At 51.2% G+C, this 17,500-nt stretch overlaps 1 protein-coding gene across 1 annotated transcript in view; it reads left to right on the top strand.

Annotated features, from left to right (window-relative positions):
* Positions 1-2,425, top strand: part of LRRC17 (leucine rich repeat containing 17) — a 3,489-nt gene extending 1,064 nt beyond the window's left edge. The window contains exons 1-2 of the mRNA XM_085894642.1: positions 1-986; positions 2,250-2,425. The exon at positions 1-986 is cut by the window's left edge and continues 1,064 nt beyond it. Coding sequence (XP_085750768.1) covers positions 155-986; positions 2,250-2,410 — 993 coding nt within the window. The 5' untranslated portion in view covers positions 1-154 and the 3' untranslated portion in view covers positions 2,411-2,425. The remainder of the gene's footprint in view (positions 987-2,249) is intronic.
* The last annotated feature ends 15,075 nt before the right edge of the window (positions 2,426-17,500 follow it).

Genomic DNA, 17,500 nt, shown 5'->3' with positions numbered 1-17,500 from the left:
ACTTAAATCATATTTAACCAAACTGATGAAACAACTGTTTACCCTCCTCCCCCACTCCTTTCTCTTTCCTACCCAATAGGACTGTGTCGAATGAAGATTAGAACTGGTTTCACCGGAACTCAAAACAATATAAGACTTTGACCAGTACAGAAAAATGGTTGCTCTCCCCAAAAAATGGCTGAGCTTGCTTTTTGTTACCACACTGGTAAACATGGCTTTATCAGTCACTGTGCCCGAGTCCATATCAATATCCACAATACAAGACTGTCAAGGAAAGTGCTCAATGACAGCACGTAAGCCTCGTCATGTGTCACCTCGGATTGTACACAGGTGCAGGATGTACTTTATCGGGGTCGATAAGACTCACAATTGCATGAACAAAGCTCTGCAGCAGCTTCCAGGAAAAGTTGCATCTGACACCATAAACCTTCTTTTGAGCAGAAATGAACTTTCAACGTTGCCTGATTTTGCTTTCTCCACACTTTCTATGCTCAAAACACTCGACCTAAGCCACAACAAGTTACGCGAGATCAGTGCCAACACATTCTCTGGGCTCAATGGTCTCCAGACGCTGTTGCTACAGTACAATCAGCTAACACATGCATCCGAGGAAATCTTCATTCATCTGCCTCTCCTCACATTCCTGCGTATCCACGGGAACCCCTGGTCTTGTGACTGTGCACTACGGGAGATTATATGGTGGTTGCAACTGCCAGGAAATCATCAGATGGGCTTGTATGCAACATGTTCCTCCCCAGAGCACATTGTTGGGACAACATTAAAGCAAGTACAGATAAACTCACTTTGTGAAAATAAGGTCTTACCAGTCTACAACCATGAGAGTGTGCTCGTGGAGAAAAAGGATGAGATAACAAAGCCTCCCTTAGGTCTTCAGATGAAGTTGAACACAACAGTAGTCGGAGGACATCGTGTACATGGCTGCTTAGAAAGCCTGTTGGTGCCCATGGTAAATTGCCATGGTAAAGGTAAGCTTTACATGCTATCACGATGAAACACTGATGTACGGAGCAAGTATAAAGGTCGTCTTGGACCGGAAGGCAAACCTGAAAATTATCACCTTATTTATTTGGGACGACCTTGCATAGCAAAGAAATTAATCAAAACAAACATGACTTCTCAACCCAAGACAACAATATTTTACCAGTAACTAATGAATGTGTTAAAAAATAAATAAAAGACAGATGAGGGAGGTCCCAAAATAATTTTTGCAAATACATTTGAAAAGCTAAATTATAATTTTGAAAAAAGTCAGTGTTGAAAAACATGATACCTTTGTCCTCAAAATAGTTGGTACTTAGATGGATGTACTTCTATGATCTGGAGGTTGACCATTGAGTACCCTTTATGGGAAAAGTCAACATCCTGTTTTCAGACTACTTTGCAGCATTTTTAGGATCTTTCAGGATCTCGTGATATTTCATTAGGCTAAATGCATGATTGTCTGATGCAGCTAGATCTGCAAAGCTCTGAGGCTAGATGCATGATTGTCATTCGGCTAAATTTCATTAGGTTTCATAAGGCTAAATGATTTCATTAGGCTAAATGTATGATTGTCTGATGCAGCTGGATCTGCAAAGATCTGCAAAGGACTTTACAGTGGGTAGCTGTAAAAGTCCAATGAAAATTGGTGATTCATTCTCTCTTTCTCTTTCTCTTTCTCTCTCAGCAACATGTATGTAACGAAACCAGTTTGCACTAAACATAAGGTGCAGTTTGAAAGGAATTGGTTAATTCTCTGCTGGTTCTTGCTGATATCAGGTATTATGTCAGTGTTAGTTTTCTTGGGGAGTACATAAAGTTCTGTTGCATTTCTGCAACAAGTCACAGCAAGTTCCACATGACATTTCTTTCTTCTGGAAGTCATTCATGTTCACATGGCACAGACTTTATGGGAGTTCAGTGAAATGAGCACATAATGCAATGAGTCTTGATTAACTCCTACGATGGAAGGAGTGTCACATATTTTTATGCATTAAGTAGTTAATGTTTAATCAGCGAACTGTTAATTGTGAAAAGGAAGTTCTGTCTTGCATAATCAAATGGCTGATATAAGAGTGCTCTTAATACAGAAAGCAAAGAGAATAACTGAAACAAAATAATAACCAAAGCCAAAAAATATTTAAACCATGCGTAGGATTACAATAATCCACCATGCATTGGAAAGATGGGTCACATGGCCTCCTCATGTGTCAACATTTCCATTAATTTTATTAAATGTCTTCTTTCAGGCCTTATAAAAGTTCCTGCAAAGCTTCCATGGGCTCTAATAAGCCTGGACCTCTCCTCAAACTCCATCAAGCTCCTCAGGGCGAAGGAGTTCCATTCTTACAAAATGCTGAAATCTCTTAACCTCCAGAACAACAGCTTGCAATCCATCCATACAGGTTAGTGCAGGAATTACTCTGGTTTGTTGTTTAAACTCTGGTCAATATTTACTCAATAAATTTACTCAATAAATTACTCTGGTCAATATTTAAATCTGCCTGGTTGGAGCAAAGATTCCATAGCATCACTTGGCCTGATCTGCATTGAAAGATAATGGTCACTCCATGTATGCCTGGAAACAATATCACAAGGTTGTAAAAAAACAACTGTCTTTCAATGTGAATGGCCAGCAGCAGAGTGTGCTTGGTAAACAAACAAGTGGGTGCTTTTTATGCCAGATGGAAGGTTATACAGTACAAATAATAATGCAAGCCAATGTAATCTCAGAGTTAGGTATAGGGCACAAGCGTGCTTGATTGATAAGGTTGTGAAACAGATGATATAAAATTCACTTAATACCATGGTAAGCTTAATATTTAGTTTGTATGAAGAAGTGTACACCAATTTGAACAATCAAAAAGAAAATGAAATAAGATTTGCTGCTTCTGTAAACTAAAACCCATAAAGGATGGATGGTTTATGTTGGAAAGCAGATGAATAGCTTTATTAAAATTAAAATTAAAATCCTTCGTAGAGCCATTGTACCTCATGACCTAAAGGGTGAAAGAAAACACTTTTGTAATGCATCGTCTTAACCCCCAAAACTCTTATACAGATAACCCAAGGGGCAAGGACCACATTGCCCAAACCACGTGCTGGATCAATCTCCAGCCATGTACTGAGAGAATGATAATAAAGTGCAGGACACGAAGCTGGCAAGCAAGTGTTGTGCATTGTATGTTTCAAAAAGAGTACCAAAAGTTAACATTTATCCTCGTCTTCTCTTTAATGTTGGCTCGATATCTTTGTAATACATCGCAATAAAAATTCAAATGAAGAATTGTTTAATAACAACTGCATGAGCACTTAAGAAAAAAAAACCCATGATGGCAATGTAATGTCTCTGTTGCCAATGCGAGGATAACAAATTTAAAGCACATTTCAATTTGAAAACTGATTAGATTCTCTATTTTTTAAAATGCCGTACAAACCTTTTATTTAATGCAAAAAACCGTCGCAATTGTCAGAGTCGATAACAAAAAGATTTAAGCACTTTTAGTGCAACCCAAAATATATTTCAATGCCCATAAATATAAATGCAGCATTGCTGTGTGATGTGGATTGTATGGTATATTATTATGACATCACCATGCATTCCAAGGGTCTTCTCATGACAGGTCTCTCACATTTACCTCTGCCACCAAAGGTGGATGGAGGTTATCTTTTCACCCCTGTTTGTCTGTCTGTCTGTGATCACGATATCTCAAAAAGTTATGCACGGATTTGGACAAAACTTGGTGGATAGGTTGGGTGTAGTGTGTGACAAGGATGAACTGTTTAGATTTTTTATGAAGATCCGGATCCGGATCCGATAACAAAAAATTTTATTCTCGAAATGATTCTTCACCATTGAGAGACGGGGCCAAAAACAATATAGAGCATGATATTTCAAAAAATTGTGGATGGATTGTGACAAAACTTGGTGGATGAGTTTCATAGGTGACAAGAACTGGCAGATTCAATTTTGGTTGAGGTCTGGATGCAGATCTGGCCTATCAGTGGGATACAAAACGTAAAATGTTCAGCCTGCTGGAGGTATGCACTCTACTGAGTGCCGTTTTAGTTTATAGAATATTTTTGATGAAGGATAAAAACTTGTTACAGTTGGAATTTCATGAGCACTGAGCAGTAAATGTATTGTTACGGATTCGCGCCCGCCGGCGTGCTGACGGCCACGTAACTCGAATCGCGGCACGTCGCCCACCGGACGGACAATCCAGTCGTGACCCTCTCGGACTAACGCCGGGAATCAGTCACGGGTGGACCTTTCGGTCTCACCGCGATCGAGCCAATCAGCCCCCGCGTGGGATAGGGTTGCTCGCCAAATTCGACCTACCTAAGTACCCACGCGGAGGGTAGACCGGGCGATCGCACCTCGCCGCAGGTCGACTTCGGACACGGGCCACTTAAGCGACCCGTTCCGTACTATCGGGATAACCGAGCGGTGTTATCGTCGGCCTCGACGGTTCGATTAATTATCGGGCGTATTCAGCCCACTACCAACCCTTTACGTGAAGCAAGATGAGGATTCAATGAAAGAAATGACGAAGCGAAGCGGGAAACAGTTCAACACAAAGCACATTTATTCGCGACGAACGGAAAGCACACATATTCAATTCCACCAAAAGCACATCGAAAAGAAAAACACAATGCAATTTACACAAAAAGCAAATGCGACAATGCAGATCTAATACCGATTACTCGAGCACACGGCAACACTTATACAATTTTACTTCACAGACGGCGCCGACAACACATACCCAAAACCAAGAAAAAAAAGAACACCCTCAAAGATGAGGCGGGCCTGAGGCCGAGACTGGGTCGGGCCTACCCGTCTGGTGATGAGACGCGGAGCGGCGATGGTGCCTCAACTCCGCGGGCCTCGCGGGCAGTGTCTGGTAGGGGGTGGGAAAGGGGCCCCCTTGGTCGCACTATCTCAGCGCGGGGGGAAACAGGAGGGGGTTGCTGATGCTCGGGGTATAGAGGATTTCCACTCTGCCTCGAGTCCCGCGACGAGCGTCTCCACCTCGAGCAGGTCGCGCCGTCGGCCTCCCTGGGGTGCAGCTCCCTGCACGACGCGAGCACCCCCTCGTCTGCCCTCGCCGTCGGCCTCCCTGGGGTGCAGCTCCCTGCACGACGCGAGCACCCCCTCGTCTGCCCTCGCCGCCTCTCCACAGCTCCATCCCCTCCGCTCCGATTCCAACGCCAACGCACACGACGACGACCAGCTCCTTCTGGCTTCTTCTTCCCAACTCCACCGCCCGCGAAGTCTTAACTCTCTATTCACTTGACTGACGAACGCGGTCGCTTATATAAGCCCCGTGGCTTCGCTCTCTCATCTTTGACCCCCTCCCTTCGACCTTTCACCTCGCTCCCCATTGGCCCGAGAAAAAGTGGGCGTGAATGCTTTTTGATCCATAAATTTGCATATATCGATCGCCCTCCAACGCCCTGGAGGCGGGGCCAAATCGCCCCTCGCTCACCGATTGGACGGCAAAAAGTGGGCGTGTGTCGTTTTTGATCCGTTTTTGAAGCACAAAATCCGTGATTTTGTACACGCTGTTCGGCGCGCGCCCTGCACGAGTCCAACACCGGTACCCACAAGCGGCGCAAGAACGGTGGCGATGCGACGGTTGCGAGGTGTGACGGGAAGGTCGTGGCGGTTGTGGTGAAGCGGCGTTGTGGTTGGTGGTTGATGTTGTGACTGGTGGTGGTAACAATGGCGATTGGTCCAAAATAAAGATAGTAAAAGAAAAACGGCTATCCTGAAGAGTCGCAGCACACATAAATGACATGTATTCCCACTAGACAACGGGTTTGGGCCTAACTACACATATACTTACCGAGATACCTCACCTAAGGGACCTGAATGGTGGTTTGCGAATTTGGTAACCACAACACTACCCCCTCCCCTTTTTACAGACTCGTCCCGAGTCGTCAAATTTTCGTGTGCCATCATGTGTAGTTTTCCCCTAGTACATTTTACCTACGGATCCCTGAGTGCGACATTCATGGTATTCGTGTCCCCAAAATAAATAACCTGAGGGCTGCGTAACTACCTAAACAAACTCACTCACACGGACGACTTAAATAAAATTGCCGGCGCTAGACAGACATGCCGGGGGCGCACTCATATTTACAGTACATCTTAACCTTAACTTACAAATATTACACTAAACCATGGCCCAGGATCATTGAACTCTGCAAAAGAAAAGCAGTTAGCAGGGAGCCAGGCTGCCCACATGCAGTCTCTGGCTCAAACAATGCAGGTGACAGGGAACGTGGCTGGCTGCTCACATGCAGTCCAAGGCCTTCCTTTTTGCACTGAACGCAGTGAACCACAACGGTGCATGGGCTGCACAACGTAGTCTCCGTGCCAGCTCAAGTGGCACACGCAATGAGCACAACGAATGGATGGATGAACACAAACACGGTGCACAGGCCGCCACTGCAGGCCCGTGTTGTAGCTGCCAACAGGGCAGTTCTTGCAGCTTGCAAACTGTTGCCTTGCGGATCCTGGCGCACATGGAAATGAACAGGGGGGGGGGGGGTAAAGCAAAATTGAACGGGGCTGGTGAACGTGGGCAGTGGGCATGGCATGGCAAAGGCAGCAGGCAAACACAGCCCGCAGAAGAAGGCCGCTGCAGGCAAACACAGCCGGCAGATGAACTGGCCGGCACAGGCCTTGCAGAAAAACAGCCAGCAGATGAACTGGCCGGCACAGGCCTTGCAGCAACACAACAGCTGCCGATGAAGTGGGCCGGCACAGGCCTTGAAGAAAAAAGCCAGCAGATGAAGTGGCCGGCACAGGCCTTGAAGCAAACACGGCCAGCCGATGGCACAGGCCTTGCAGCAAAACAACAGCTGCCGATGAAGTTGGCCGGCCTCCGCCTTGAAGCAAAACACGGCCAGCCGATGAAGTTGGCCGGCACAGGCCTTGAAGAAAAACAGCCAGCCGATGAAGCTGGCCAGCCTTTGCCGTTCAGTGGAGGTTGGTGGAGGGGGTGCGGTGGTGCTGGCCACTCGGAAGGCGGGCTCGGACCTACCTACCTGTCTCCCTCCCAACCTATCGCCTTTGCCTGTCACTGTACATACCCACTCCCTTAATTTGTCAAACCCCAATTTAGCCCCAACTTATTTTTTTGTTGTTTTTATTTTTACTCCCCCACTATAAATCGTCCCCTAACCCCCTTTATCGTCTTTGTTCGGCTAACCTATCCTGTCACCGAGCCTACTCCCAACCCCTACGTTCCCTTCCCGGAGGGGAACAAGGGAGAGCTAACGTCCTGTGTCGAGGCCCAACGAAGCCTCAGAATGGCCTCCCCAGAGTTCGGCGATCTTAACACCAAGTGGGTCCAGCGGCCCACAACGACAGCGAGGGGATGGATGGTGCGGAGGGGTACATCTCCTAATCTACCCTAACCATTTAACTGTTAAACTACCCCAGGGCTTTCAACAAGCGCCTCTCGCTTAAACTATTGGTTCTAACAACCCAGATTCCCGTCGCCTGTGTTGGTGTCCTCACAATTTCGGGCCTCGCCCCCCCCCCAATTTTCTCTCCGTGCCCTCACACGGTCTCATGGCTGGGACACGTGGCTCCCTTTGGCAGGCACGACCCTCTGCCGAATCTCCCGCTATGGCACCCCCGGGCACTACACTGCCTCCGAGCCTACCAGCTCCCTAACACCGGGGAGTGCCCCCCATGGCACCTCCCCTGAAACGCACACGTGGCAGGCTGGCTTCCCGGGCCCCTTTCCGAGGGTCACCCTTGCCCACAACACTGCCCACGCGGCTAATGGCGCCCCGGGCCCCCCGCACCAAGCAGGCGCACCCGTGCCCACGACTCTATCCCGGCCCCCCATGGGCCCTTGGCCTACCACGGCCGACTAGCCTGGTGCCCGGGGTACCCACTCAGCGATACTCACCTTTCGCAGCCACGCTCCCAAGCCCGTCAACAGGGCTCCTGCACCCCTCCAAATGGGTTTCGAGCCTACACTCCCACCAACAACAAAACGACCTCCATTTTTCAATTTGACTAACCCAGCTAACTCACTTTACTCTGACCCCGGGGTCCCTTGGGCGGGAGTCACTCCTCCCCCCAATCACTCATCGCACCATGCATTCCCCATTCACTCCACTCACACAGACCCGCTGGCCTCACTCACTCAACAAGTACTCACCTCATGCTTCCACTTCACTCACCAACTCTTCAACACACACCACTGAACTCTGCCATTCTTCTAACTACATCCCCTAACTAACTCGTGCTCCCACGTCGTCCCTTACACTATAGCACATTCCTTTTAACACTATGTAGCTAAGCTACGTCCCCTCTACACATTCACAAGTCTGTCCATGTCCTCAAATAATTCCATTAATCAATTTCCCACGGGGGGAATTTCCTCCCTTCCTACTGGGCTCGTGAACTCGTCGCAAGACTCTGAGAGCCCTGCGCCTCTGCGGGAGCGGCTGTTCCAGCACCGACTCCTCCGGCAAGACATATCCATGAGGGCATAAGGTCGCCCTTGTAAGGCCTCAGGCGGTCCGCGTGGACGATCCGAGGGAGGGCTCGTGGTCCCATTTTAATTTTTAGGACCACGTCACTGACTTGCGCCAGGACGACCCCCGGGCCCTGCCAAGGTGAGGTGAGCTTCGGGCATCTGCCCTTCCTTCGCCGGGGGTTAAAGAACCAAATCTTTGCCCCCGGTGGGTATTTGCTCACCTGGCTCCGGTGGTCGTACCTGCGCTTCATCTTTATGCCCGCCTGTTGGAGCTGGTGTCGTGCGAAGGCGTGGACCTTCTCCAAGCCCTCCTCCAACCGACAGGCATAGCCCTCCCCCAGGGGCCTATCAAGCCGCTCAGGCGTCGGACCGCACAATAAATCGACGGGGCTTCTCAGCTCCCGTCCATACATCAACAGCGCCGGACTACATGCGGTAGACCCGTGCTGGGACGCGCGATAGGCCATCAGGAGGTACGGAAGGTGTTCGTCCCAGTCCTCCTGGTTAGTGGCGGTGAAGAGGGCCAACTGTTGGACCAGAGTCCTGTTGAACCTCTCCACCATGCCATCAGACTGTGGTCTCAGGAGCGTTGTCCGTGTTTTTCGAATTTCCAGGAGCCTGCACACCTCTTTTGGTAATTCACTCTCAAAAGTTCGTCCCTGGTCCGTGTGCAGCTCCTGCGGAATCCCATACCGGCATGTAAATCCTTCTACGAAGGCCTTGGCCACAACCCCTGCTTCCTGGCTGGGAAGGGCAAAGGCTTCTGGCCATTTGGTGAAATAGTCCATAATTACGAGGACGTACTTATTACCCTGGCGAGTGGGGGGCAGTGGTCCCAAAATGTCCATGGCCACTCGCTCCAGGGGAGCCCCAACCTGATGTAGTTGGAGTGGGGCCCTCATCCTCTGTGGCGGTCCCTTTTTTGCAGTACAGGCGTCGCATGCTCGACACCAGTCCTGTACATCGCGCCCCATGTTAACCCAATAGAACCGCCGGCGGGCCCGAGATTTTGTTTTGGTCCTGCCCAAATGGCCGCCGGCGCGGGTACCGTGCACCTGTTTCAAAATTTGGGTCTTAAACCCATCAGGGACTATCACCAGCCAAGAAGTTTGTTCAGAAGGAATCTCCACCCACTTGCGATACAAGATGTTGTCCCTCATTTCTAGGGTCCTCCACTGAGCCCAGTATGCCTTTGTTCGCGCCCCGAATGGGGCGATTTCCTCCCCACTGGGCCTCCTGTTTTCCTGGACCCATTTGTACACTGGCCCTAGCACGGGGTCTTCCCGCTGGGCCGTGCTCCATGCCAATCCACCAAATTCCTCTCCCGCGGTTAGTGGCAAAGTTGGGCCTACCACCCGGGCCGCACGGACTGGGAGTTTCGGGGGGGCGTCTGCCAATTGGTCCCTCTCCTCATGTCTCGTACAATATTTGCAGTTTTCCCTCAGACAGGGGCGTCGAGAGAGCGCATCGGCATTCCCATGAGCCTTACCGGCTCTATGGACCACACTGAAATCGTACTGCTGCAATTTTTCCAACCACCTTGAAATTTGGCCTTCCGGTTCCTTGAACCGTAAGAGCCATTGCAAGGAGGAATGGTCAGTTCGAACCAAAAATTTCCTCCCGTACAAGTACGGGTGGAAATGGCCCACGGCAGACAGCATAGCCAATAGTTCCTTGCGAGTTACGCAATAATTTCGTTCGGGCCTACTCATGGCCCGACTGTAATACGCGATCACTCTTTCCACGCCCCCCTGTGTCTGGGACAAGACTGCTCCCAATCCTTCCTGGCTTGCATCCGTGTCCAGGGTATACATCCCGTCATCGGTGGGGTACGCTAAAACAGGTGCGGATGTCAAACACCCCTTTAATTTGAGGAAGGCCTCCTGGCACTCCTCCGTACAATTAAATCTCAACCCCTTCTCCGTCAACCGGTGAAGGGGCCTGGCTATCTCCGCAAAGTTTGCCACGAAACGCCGGTAGTAGGAGCAAAGTCCCAAAAAGCCCCGTACCTGTTTGACAGTTGTAGGTACGGGCCACTCCTCTACCGCTGTAATTTTTCCGGGGTCGGTCTTCACCCCCTCGCGGCCTATCACGTGTCCGAGATAGGCCACCTCTGTCGCGAACAAAGTGCATTTCTCTGGGCTCAATTTCAGCCCTGCCTGCCTGAGGTGCCCAAACACCTGGTCCAAATTGGCTATCTCCTGGGTGAATGTTTTAGCGTGTACCAGGACGTCATCCAGATACACCAGGCATGACTGCCACGGCATGCCGCCGAGTACACGCTCCATCAGTCTCTCAAAGGTGGCGGGGGCGTTACACAAGCCGAACGGCATCACAGTGAACTGATACAGTCCCTTCCCTGTGGAAAATTCCGTTTTCTCCTTCCCCGTCTTATCCATCTCCACCTGCCAATACCCACTCTTGAGGTCCAAAGTTGAGAACCATTTAGAGCCTGCAACGGCGTCGAGGGTATCGTCAATCCTAGGCAGGGGATAGGAGTCTTTGAGTGTCACGTTGTTCAGCTGGCGATAGTCCACACAGAAACGCGTGGTCCCATCCTTCTTTTTAACCAGCACAACTAGTGACATCCAAGGACTTCCCGAGGGCTCGATGACACCTGCATTGAGCATCTTTTCAACCTGTTCATCAGCCTCCTCTCTTTTGCTCCATGGGAGCCTTCGAGCAGGCTGACGGACAGGCCGGGCCCCATTGGTGTGGATCTGATGTTGCACCAGGCCCGTACGTCCAATATCCTCGGGTGACAAGGAGAAGATCCCGATGTGTCGGTCGACCAGCTTGTATAAGGCCTCCCGCTGGGCCTCCTCCAAATCTACACTACTCCGATTTACCATCTCACAAATGGGACCGGGCCAATTCCTAATCGAGTCTGGAGACTCCTTCTGGGGCCGGTCCGGCTCGACGTTATCGTCCCTCAGCTCTGCGACCTCTTTTACTGGGATGCAATCTGCCACCTTCGTGCCCTTCCTGATAGTGCGTGGTTCCGTGCTAACATTTATCACCCGTACGGGCACTACTGGCCCGTCGGTACTTACCAGGGTGCGGCCCACGACTAAGCCCGGGGTTGACGGCCCTGCCGGTAGTTCCGCTAGGCCGCAGGGGCCCTGCCACGTTGGGGGTGCTCGCCACCGGGCCGGGACCACCGCCTCGGCACCCGGGGGAATGACCACGGAGTCAGGAGCCTCCAGCTCCACCCTCTCATCCGTGCTCACGCCTCCTAACGGCAACTCCTCACCACCCAACTGCATGACCCCCCGGCCCAAGTCGATCTTACAACCACCGGCCGTCAGCACATCCAACCCTATTAGACATGGGTCGTACAACTCTGCCACCCAAACCTGTATCTTGGTTTTCACAGTGCCCAATTTAAACGACACGAAACCACGTCCTATGATAGGGGCCGTTGCCCCGGTAGCTAGCTGCAAACTATGGTTTTGCAGACGGTGGATCTCATCCCAACCGTCTACACTCGAATCAAGGACCACAGGGCTGATGATCGTGGCGCTTGCTCCTGTGTCCACCACGGCGTCTACCCCTACGCCGGCAATCTTGCACCGAATTGTTAAGCTACCTTTGCCAATTTGGCCACAACTGATGACCTGTCGCAGTTCTGAGGGCTCTTCTCCGTCTGAGTCTGCCGAACACGGCCCTACATGTTCGGCACTTCTTAGTTTCCCGGGGACTGGTGGGGGGTGATGGTTGGGCCTGGCTATCCCTATTGACCCGGGGCGGAGTTGGTGGTCTAGGGGGCCGTGGCTCTTCTCTTCGCGGGGGCCTTTCCCTGCGCGGGCGTTGCACCTCCGCTGCAGGTGGTCCCCTGCGCCACAATTATAACACCTCTTCTGGTAAGGTGTTTGCCTCCAGTACGCCGAATTATACCCCTCCATTCCGAATTGGGGTACCCCCGATGGCCCATCTCCCGCCCTTCCCGGGCCCGACCGCCTCTCCACAGGTCTCCCGAACCGGCGGTCGAACATGCCCTGCACCATCCTTTCCATTCGCGCTTGGTCGCCCAGGGTTGCCCCGGCTCCCAGCGCACTGTCGTGCACGGGGTCCACCTGTCGGACTGCCACCGCGTGGCGCCCAGCCCCTCCCAATGGCGTTCTGGCTGCCTCCCAGCAGGCAGCAGTATCAGCCGCCTTCTGGAGGTTGTCCGGGCGCCATACGGTGAGCAATGCTCCGACATCGGTGTCCCCTATTGCTCGAAGGAAATGGTCCAGGGCAATCTCCTCCCGGTACTCCGGTGGCATGTTGGTGTGCGCGATCCCCACCAAGCGGCGAATGTCATGTGCCAATTCTCCCAGCGATTCCTGGGGACGTCGTTTGCGCCCGTTGAGCTGAGCTTTAACAAGCTCGCTCTGCTGGTCCATGCCAAATCGGTTTTTTAGGGCCGAATGGAGATCCTCCAGGGTCGCCCCCTCACTGGGTACCGTGGTCAGGACTTCCAAAGCCACGCCACGCAGGGCCGCTGTGAGTTGTGCCACACCCTGCACCTCGTTCCAGCCATTGCCTCTGGCAACACACTGGAACTGGGCCATATATGCCCTCAAGTCCGTCTTGCCATCGTACGGGGGTAGCGGCACCCTCGGTTCTTTCGAGGTCTCCTCCCGTTCCCTAGGGACTCCGGGAGGAGTGTACCTCCCCAGTGCCAACGGTGCCTCACTCCCGCAGGGTCCGAGCCATTTGCCCGGGGGCTCCACCACCCTTGTCTGCGTCAGTCCGTGCCCCGCGTCGTCCCGCTTACTCTCCCAAGCCATTGGACTCGCACTCTGCACACCCCCTGGAACAGTCATTCTGGGTACCCCCATTAGGCCAAAAGACCCCGCGGTCTCTACCCTCCCCAAGCTTGGCATGCTCACCCCCGCATCGGGCAAGCCTCCTCCTCCGCCTTGTGACACCGGCCCCATCTGGGCACGATCCGCCTCGAGGGAGTATATCCTCTCCTCCTGTTCCCGAAGGAGGCCACCCTGCTTCTCACACCGGGCCTCCACCCTATCCGTCAGTCTCTTCTCCATTTCCTCCATTTTCCCCTTTATTACCCCATTTATTTCCTCCCCTATCGTTCCTAACGACAGTTCCCCGACTTTTTCTCTTATTTGCTCCACCTCCCCTTGTACCTGTGTCACCATCTTATTTGTCTTGGATATTTCCTCCCTCGTTGTCCTAAACTGCTCTTCTGTCTCGCCCCGGTTTTTTCCTATCTGTTCCCCCAGTTCCTCTGTCTTTTCTCCGGCTTTCCGCTCCATTTCATTAATTACCTCCTCATGTCTCTTTCTACATTCCTCCGTCACCTTTTTTAATCCTTTCTGTGTCTCCGCTTTTACCTCCTTTCGCAGGTTTTCAACTTTGTCTGTCATTTCCCGATGTCTTTTCTCACAGTCCTCCTTCACGGCTCCCAATCCCTCCTTTATTTTCCCTTGTTCTCTTTTTAATTCCTCTATCGCCGTCGTGTTCCTCCCTATTTCCTCCTTTATTTGGTCTTGTCCCTGTTTTACTTCTCCCAATCCTTTTCCTACTTTGTCTATTTTTCCCACCACCGTCTTTATTTCGTTTACCCTCTCTTGTTTACTTTCTTCCATTGCGACTCCCACTCCTTTTACTTTCTCTTTTAACCCGGTCACCTCCGCTTGTATCGTGTCGACTTCCTTTTTCATTTCGTTTTTTAGTTCTTCCAAGCTTCCTTTTAGGCTCATTCCCATGTTCTGCGTCTCACCCCGCAGCTCTTTCATTTGTTCCCTCATTTGCTGTGTATTCGCATCCATCGTCGTTTTCACTTCATTTGTATTTGTATCCATCTTTTCGTTCATTTGTTGTGTATTCGCATCCATCTTTTGTGTATTCGCATCCATCTTTTCGTTCATTTGTTGTGTATTCGCATCCATCTTTTCGTTCATGCCTTTCATTTCGTTTGTATTTGCATCCATCCTTGCTGTCATTGCCGCCAGCATGGCGCATAGCTGGGCCATGTCGGATGCACTCAGCTGAGCCGTTTCGGCAAGGGTTGGGGAAGGGTTTTGGTGGAGAGGGGGGGGGGGAGGTGTCATACACCGCGGCCGCTGCCGCACCCATTTCGGGCTCTGGGTTCAGTTGGGCGAGTTCATGTTCCTGCACGGGCATTCCATCCTGGGCCATGGATCCTACACATTCTACATCCATTTCTAATACCCCCGGCTCCCGCTCGCCTTGAGACGCCATCTTGCTTCTCTTAAAGGGTTAATTTCGCTCGCTCGTAATTTGGAGGGAATCGGGGGTCGCTTCTCTCACCCCTGGACCGATTCCCGTGAATTTTAGCCGGAGACAGGAGAGCCCGTTTTCCTGTTCTCCGATACCAGTGCCGCGAGGAGGGCGATGAATTTGTATCCCACTCCTGACACCAGTGTAACGGATTCGCGCCCGCCGGCGTGCTGACGGCCACGTAACTCGAATCGCGGCACGTCGCCCACCGGACGGACAATCCAGTCGTGACCCTCTCGGACTAACGCCGGGAACCAGTCACGGGTGGACCTTTCGGTCTCACCGCGATCGAGCCAATCAGCCCCCGCGTGGGATAGGGTTGCTCGCCAAATTCGACCTACCTAAGTACCCACGCGGAGGGTAGACCGGGCGATCGCACCTCGCCGCAGGTCGACTTCGGACACGGGCCACTTAAGCGACCCGTTCCGTACTATCGGGATAACCGAGCGGTGTTATCGTCGGCCTCGACGGTTCAATTAATTATCGGGCGTATTCAGCCCACTACCAACCCTTTACGTGAAGCAAGATGAGGATTCAATGAAAGAAATGACGAAGCGAAGCGGGAAACAGTTCAACACAAAGCACATTTATTCGCGAATAACGGAAAGCACACATATTCAATTCCACCAAAAGCACATAGAAAAGAAAAACACAATGCAATTTACCGTATTTTCACGACCAAAAGGCGCACCGTGCCAAAAGGCGCAGTCTCAGTTGTGTGTGCCGTTCCTGTATTTGACACACACATAAGGCGCTCCTCACGATAGGGCGCGGGTTTTTTTTTTTTTTTTTTTTTTTTTTTTTTTTTTTTTGTATACCTTGGTCGAGGCTCGTATGAGAGCTAACACACAACTCACAGCAAGGAGGCATGAGACAAGAGGGGCGGGAGTGGAAGGGACAAAACAGTGGGGAACAGACACATTAGGTGAACTGTGGAAGGGAGTGGGATGGGGATGGGACGCGGAACATGGCGAGGGGAAGATGGACATTAAAGGGACTTTCAGGAAGGAAAGCAGGAGAATTGAAGGAAGTGGGCTTGGGTGGATTATCGGGGTAGAAAAGATCGAGGATTTGGATGGGGAAGATAAGAGGTGGTGGTGAACAGCTGTTTTGAAAGCCTGAAGGGAAGAATGGGAAAGAATAGAGTGAGGAAGTTTATTCCAAAGGCGGGAAAAAAGAGGAATGAAAGAGTGAAGATGAGCAGTGATTCGTGATTTTGGTAGTTTTACCAGAAGGGGGTTGTTGGCGGACCTTGAGCGCCCTGTGGAAATGTGGTTGGGACAAATCGCAGAGAGAGCAGGGGGGGGGCAAGGGTGGAGAGGAGTCGGTAGAAGACAGAAAGACCACCGACCAACCTGCGGTGATTGAGTGAGAGGCCCAAAGACTCAGCTTCATTGCGGGAGATGCCAATGATCTTAAAAGCCCTGGTTTCGACAGCGTGAAGTCGAGAAAGGTGGGAGGCAGGAGCACCAGCCCAGAGGGAGAGCAGTACTCCATCAGGCTACGGACAAAAGCTTTGTAAGTGGTCAGGAGCTCAAGAGGGCCGAGGAAGGACTTTGCACGACGGAGGATTCCCAGTCGGCGACTGGCTTTTGAGGCAAGGTTGGAAATGTGACTTTCCCAGGAAAGGTCATGGCAGATAGTGAGACCCAGAAGCTTGAAAGAAAAGACTTCTTCCAGAGGATTGTTGAGAAAGTGGATGGGGGGGTTTTGTAAACGGTCCTTTCGAAGAGACATAGTGAGAGTGTGAGATTTGTCTGGATTGAAAGACATGTTCCACGTGTTGGACCAGTTTGTGATTTTATCCAGATCTGCAGTGAGGAAGAAGCTGCTGCTTGCCGGTCTGAGGGATGACAGATGGTACGGCAGAGGGTTGAGTCATCGGCAAAGAGAAATAGAGGATTTTCCAGAGAGTCCGAGAGATCATTGATGAAAACCAGAAAAGAACAGGGCCCAGAACGCTACCTTGAGGAACTCCAGCCTGCACAGGAAGAGGGGATGAAAGAACTCCATTTAGGGCCACACGTTGACTGCGACAGGAGAGGAAGTCTGCGAGCCATGAGTGGAGATGGCCTTGAATACCATGGGCAGAGAGTTTGGTGAGTAGGGCAGGGTGCCAGTAGGGCAGGTTTTATATGAATATCCTCTACTACGTACGTCCGCCGTACAACAACACACTCACACAAGCACACAAGTGTGCGTATTTAAAAATAGATCGGGAGCAAAATTGAGTTTGGTTGTGCTTTATTAAAGTATTAGTTACAAAAAATACTAAAACAATCAAATACCGGTAATAGTCTTTAATCAAATCCATCGAAATCCTCATCCTCTGTTTCGGAATCGAACTGCGCTAAACCCAACCTAGCAGGTCCACCTTTCCTCGCCGTCAGAGTCACTTTCTGCACCGTGCGGCTCCTCCGAAATGATGCCGGCTTTAGCGAAAGCTCGGACAACAGTGCCAGCAGACACGTTAGCCCAGGCATCAACAATCCAGTGGCAAACTGTGGCGTAACTCGCCCGGCACTGCCTTCCACCCTTTGTGAAGCTGTGCTCTCCTTCGGTCATCCACCGCTCCCACGCCGCTCGCAGCCTCACTTTGAACGGTCGGTTCACGCCGATGGCTCGGCTGGATCCGTTTGTCGCAGATGTGCTTGCTGCAGTAGGAGCGGAAGTTTTCCATCATTTCTTGATAATCCGCCGGACGTTGCTGCGCTATCGTAGTCCTGGTCCGGATGGAAAAA

This window comes from Eptatretus burgeri, chromosome 9 (assembly GCF_056783735.1).
Source record: "Eptatretus burgeri isolate ZD-2024b chromosome 9, Ebu_testis_v1, whole genome shotgun sequence".
Classification (NCBI taxonomy): domain Eukaryota; kingdom Metazoa; phylum Chordata; class Myxini; order Myxiniformes; family Myxinidae; genus Eptatretus; species Eptatretus burgeri.
The sequence above is the reverse complement of the archived record's forward strand: the minus strand, read 5'-3'. Positions and strand labels throughout refer to the sequence as shown.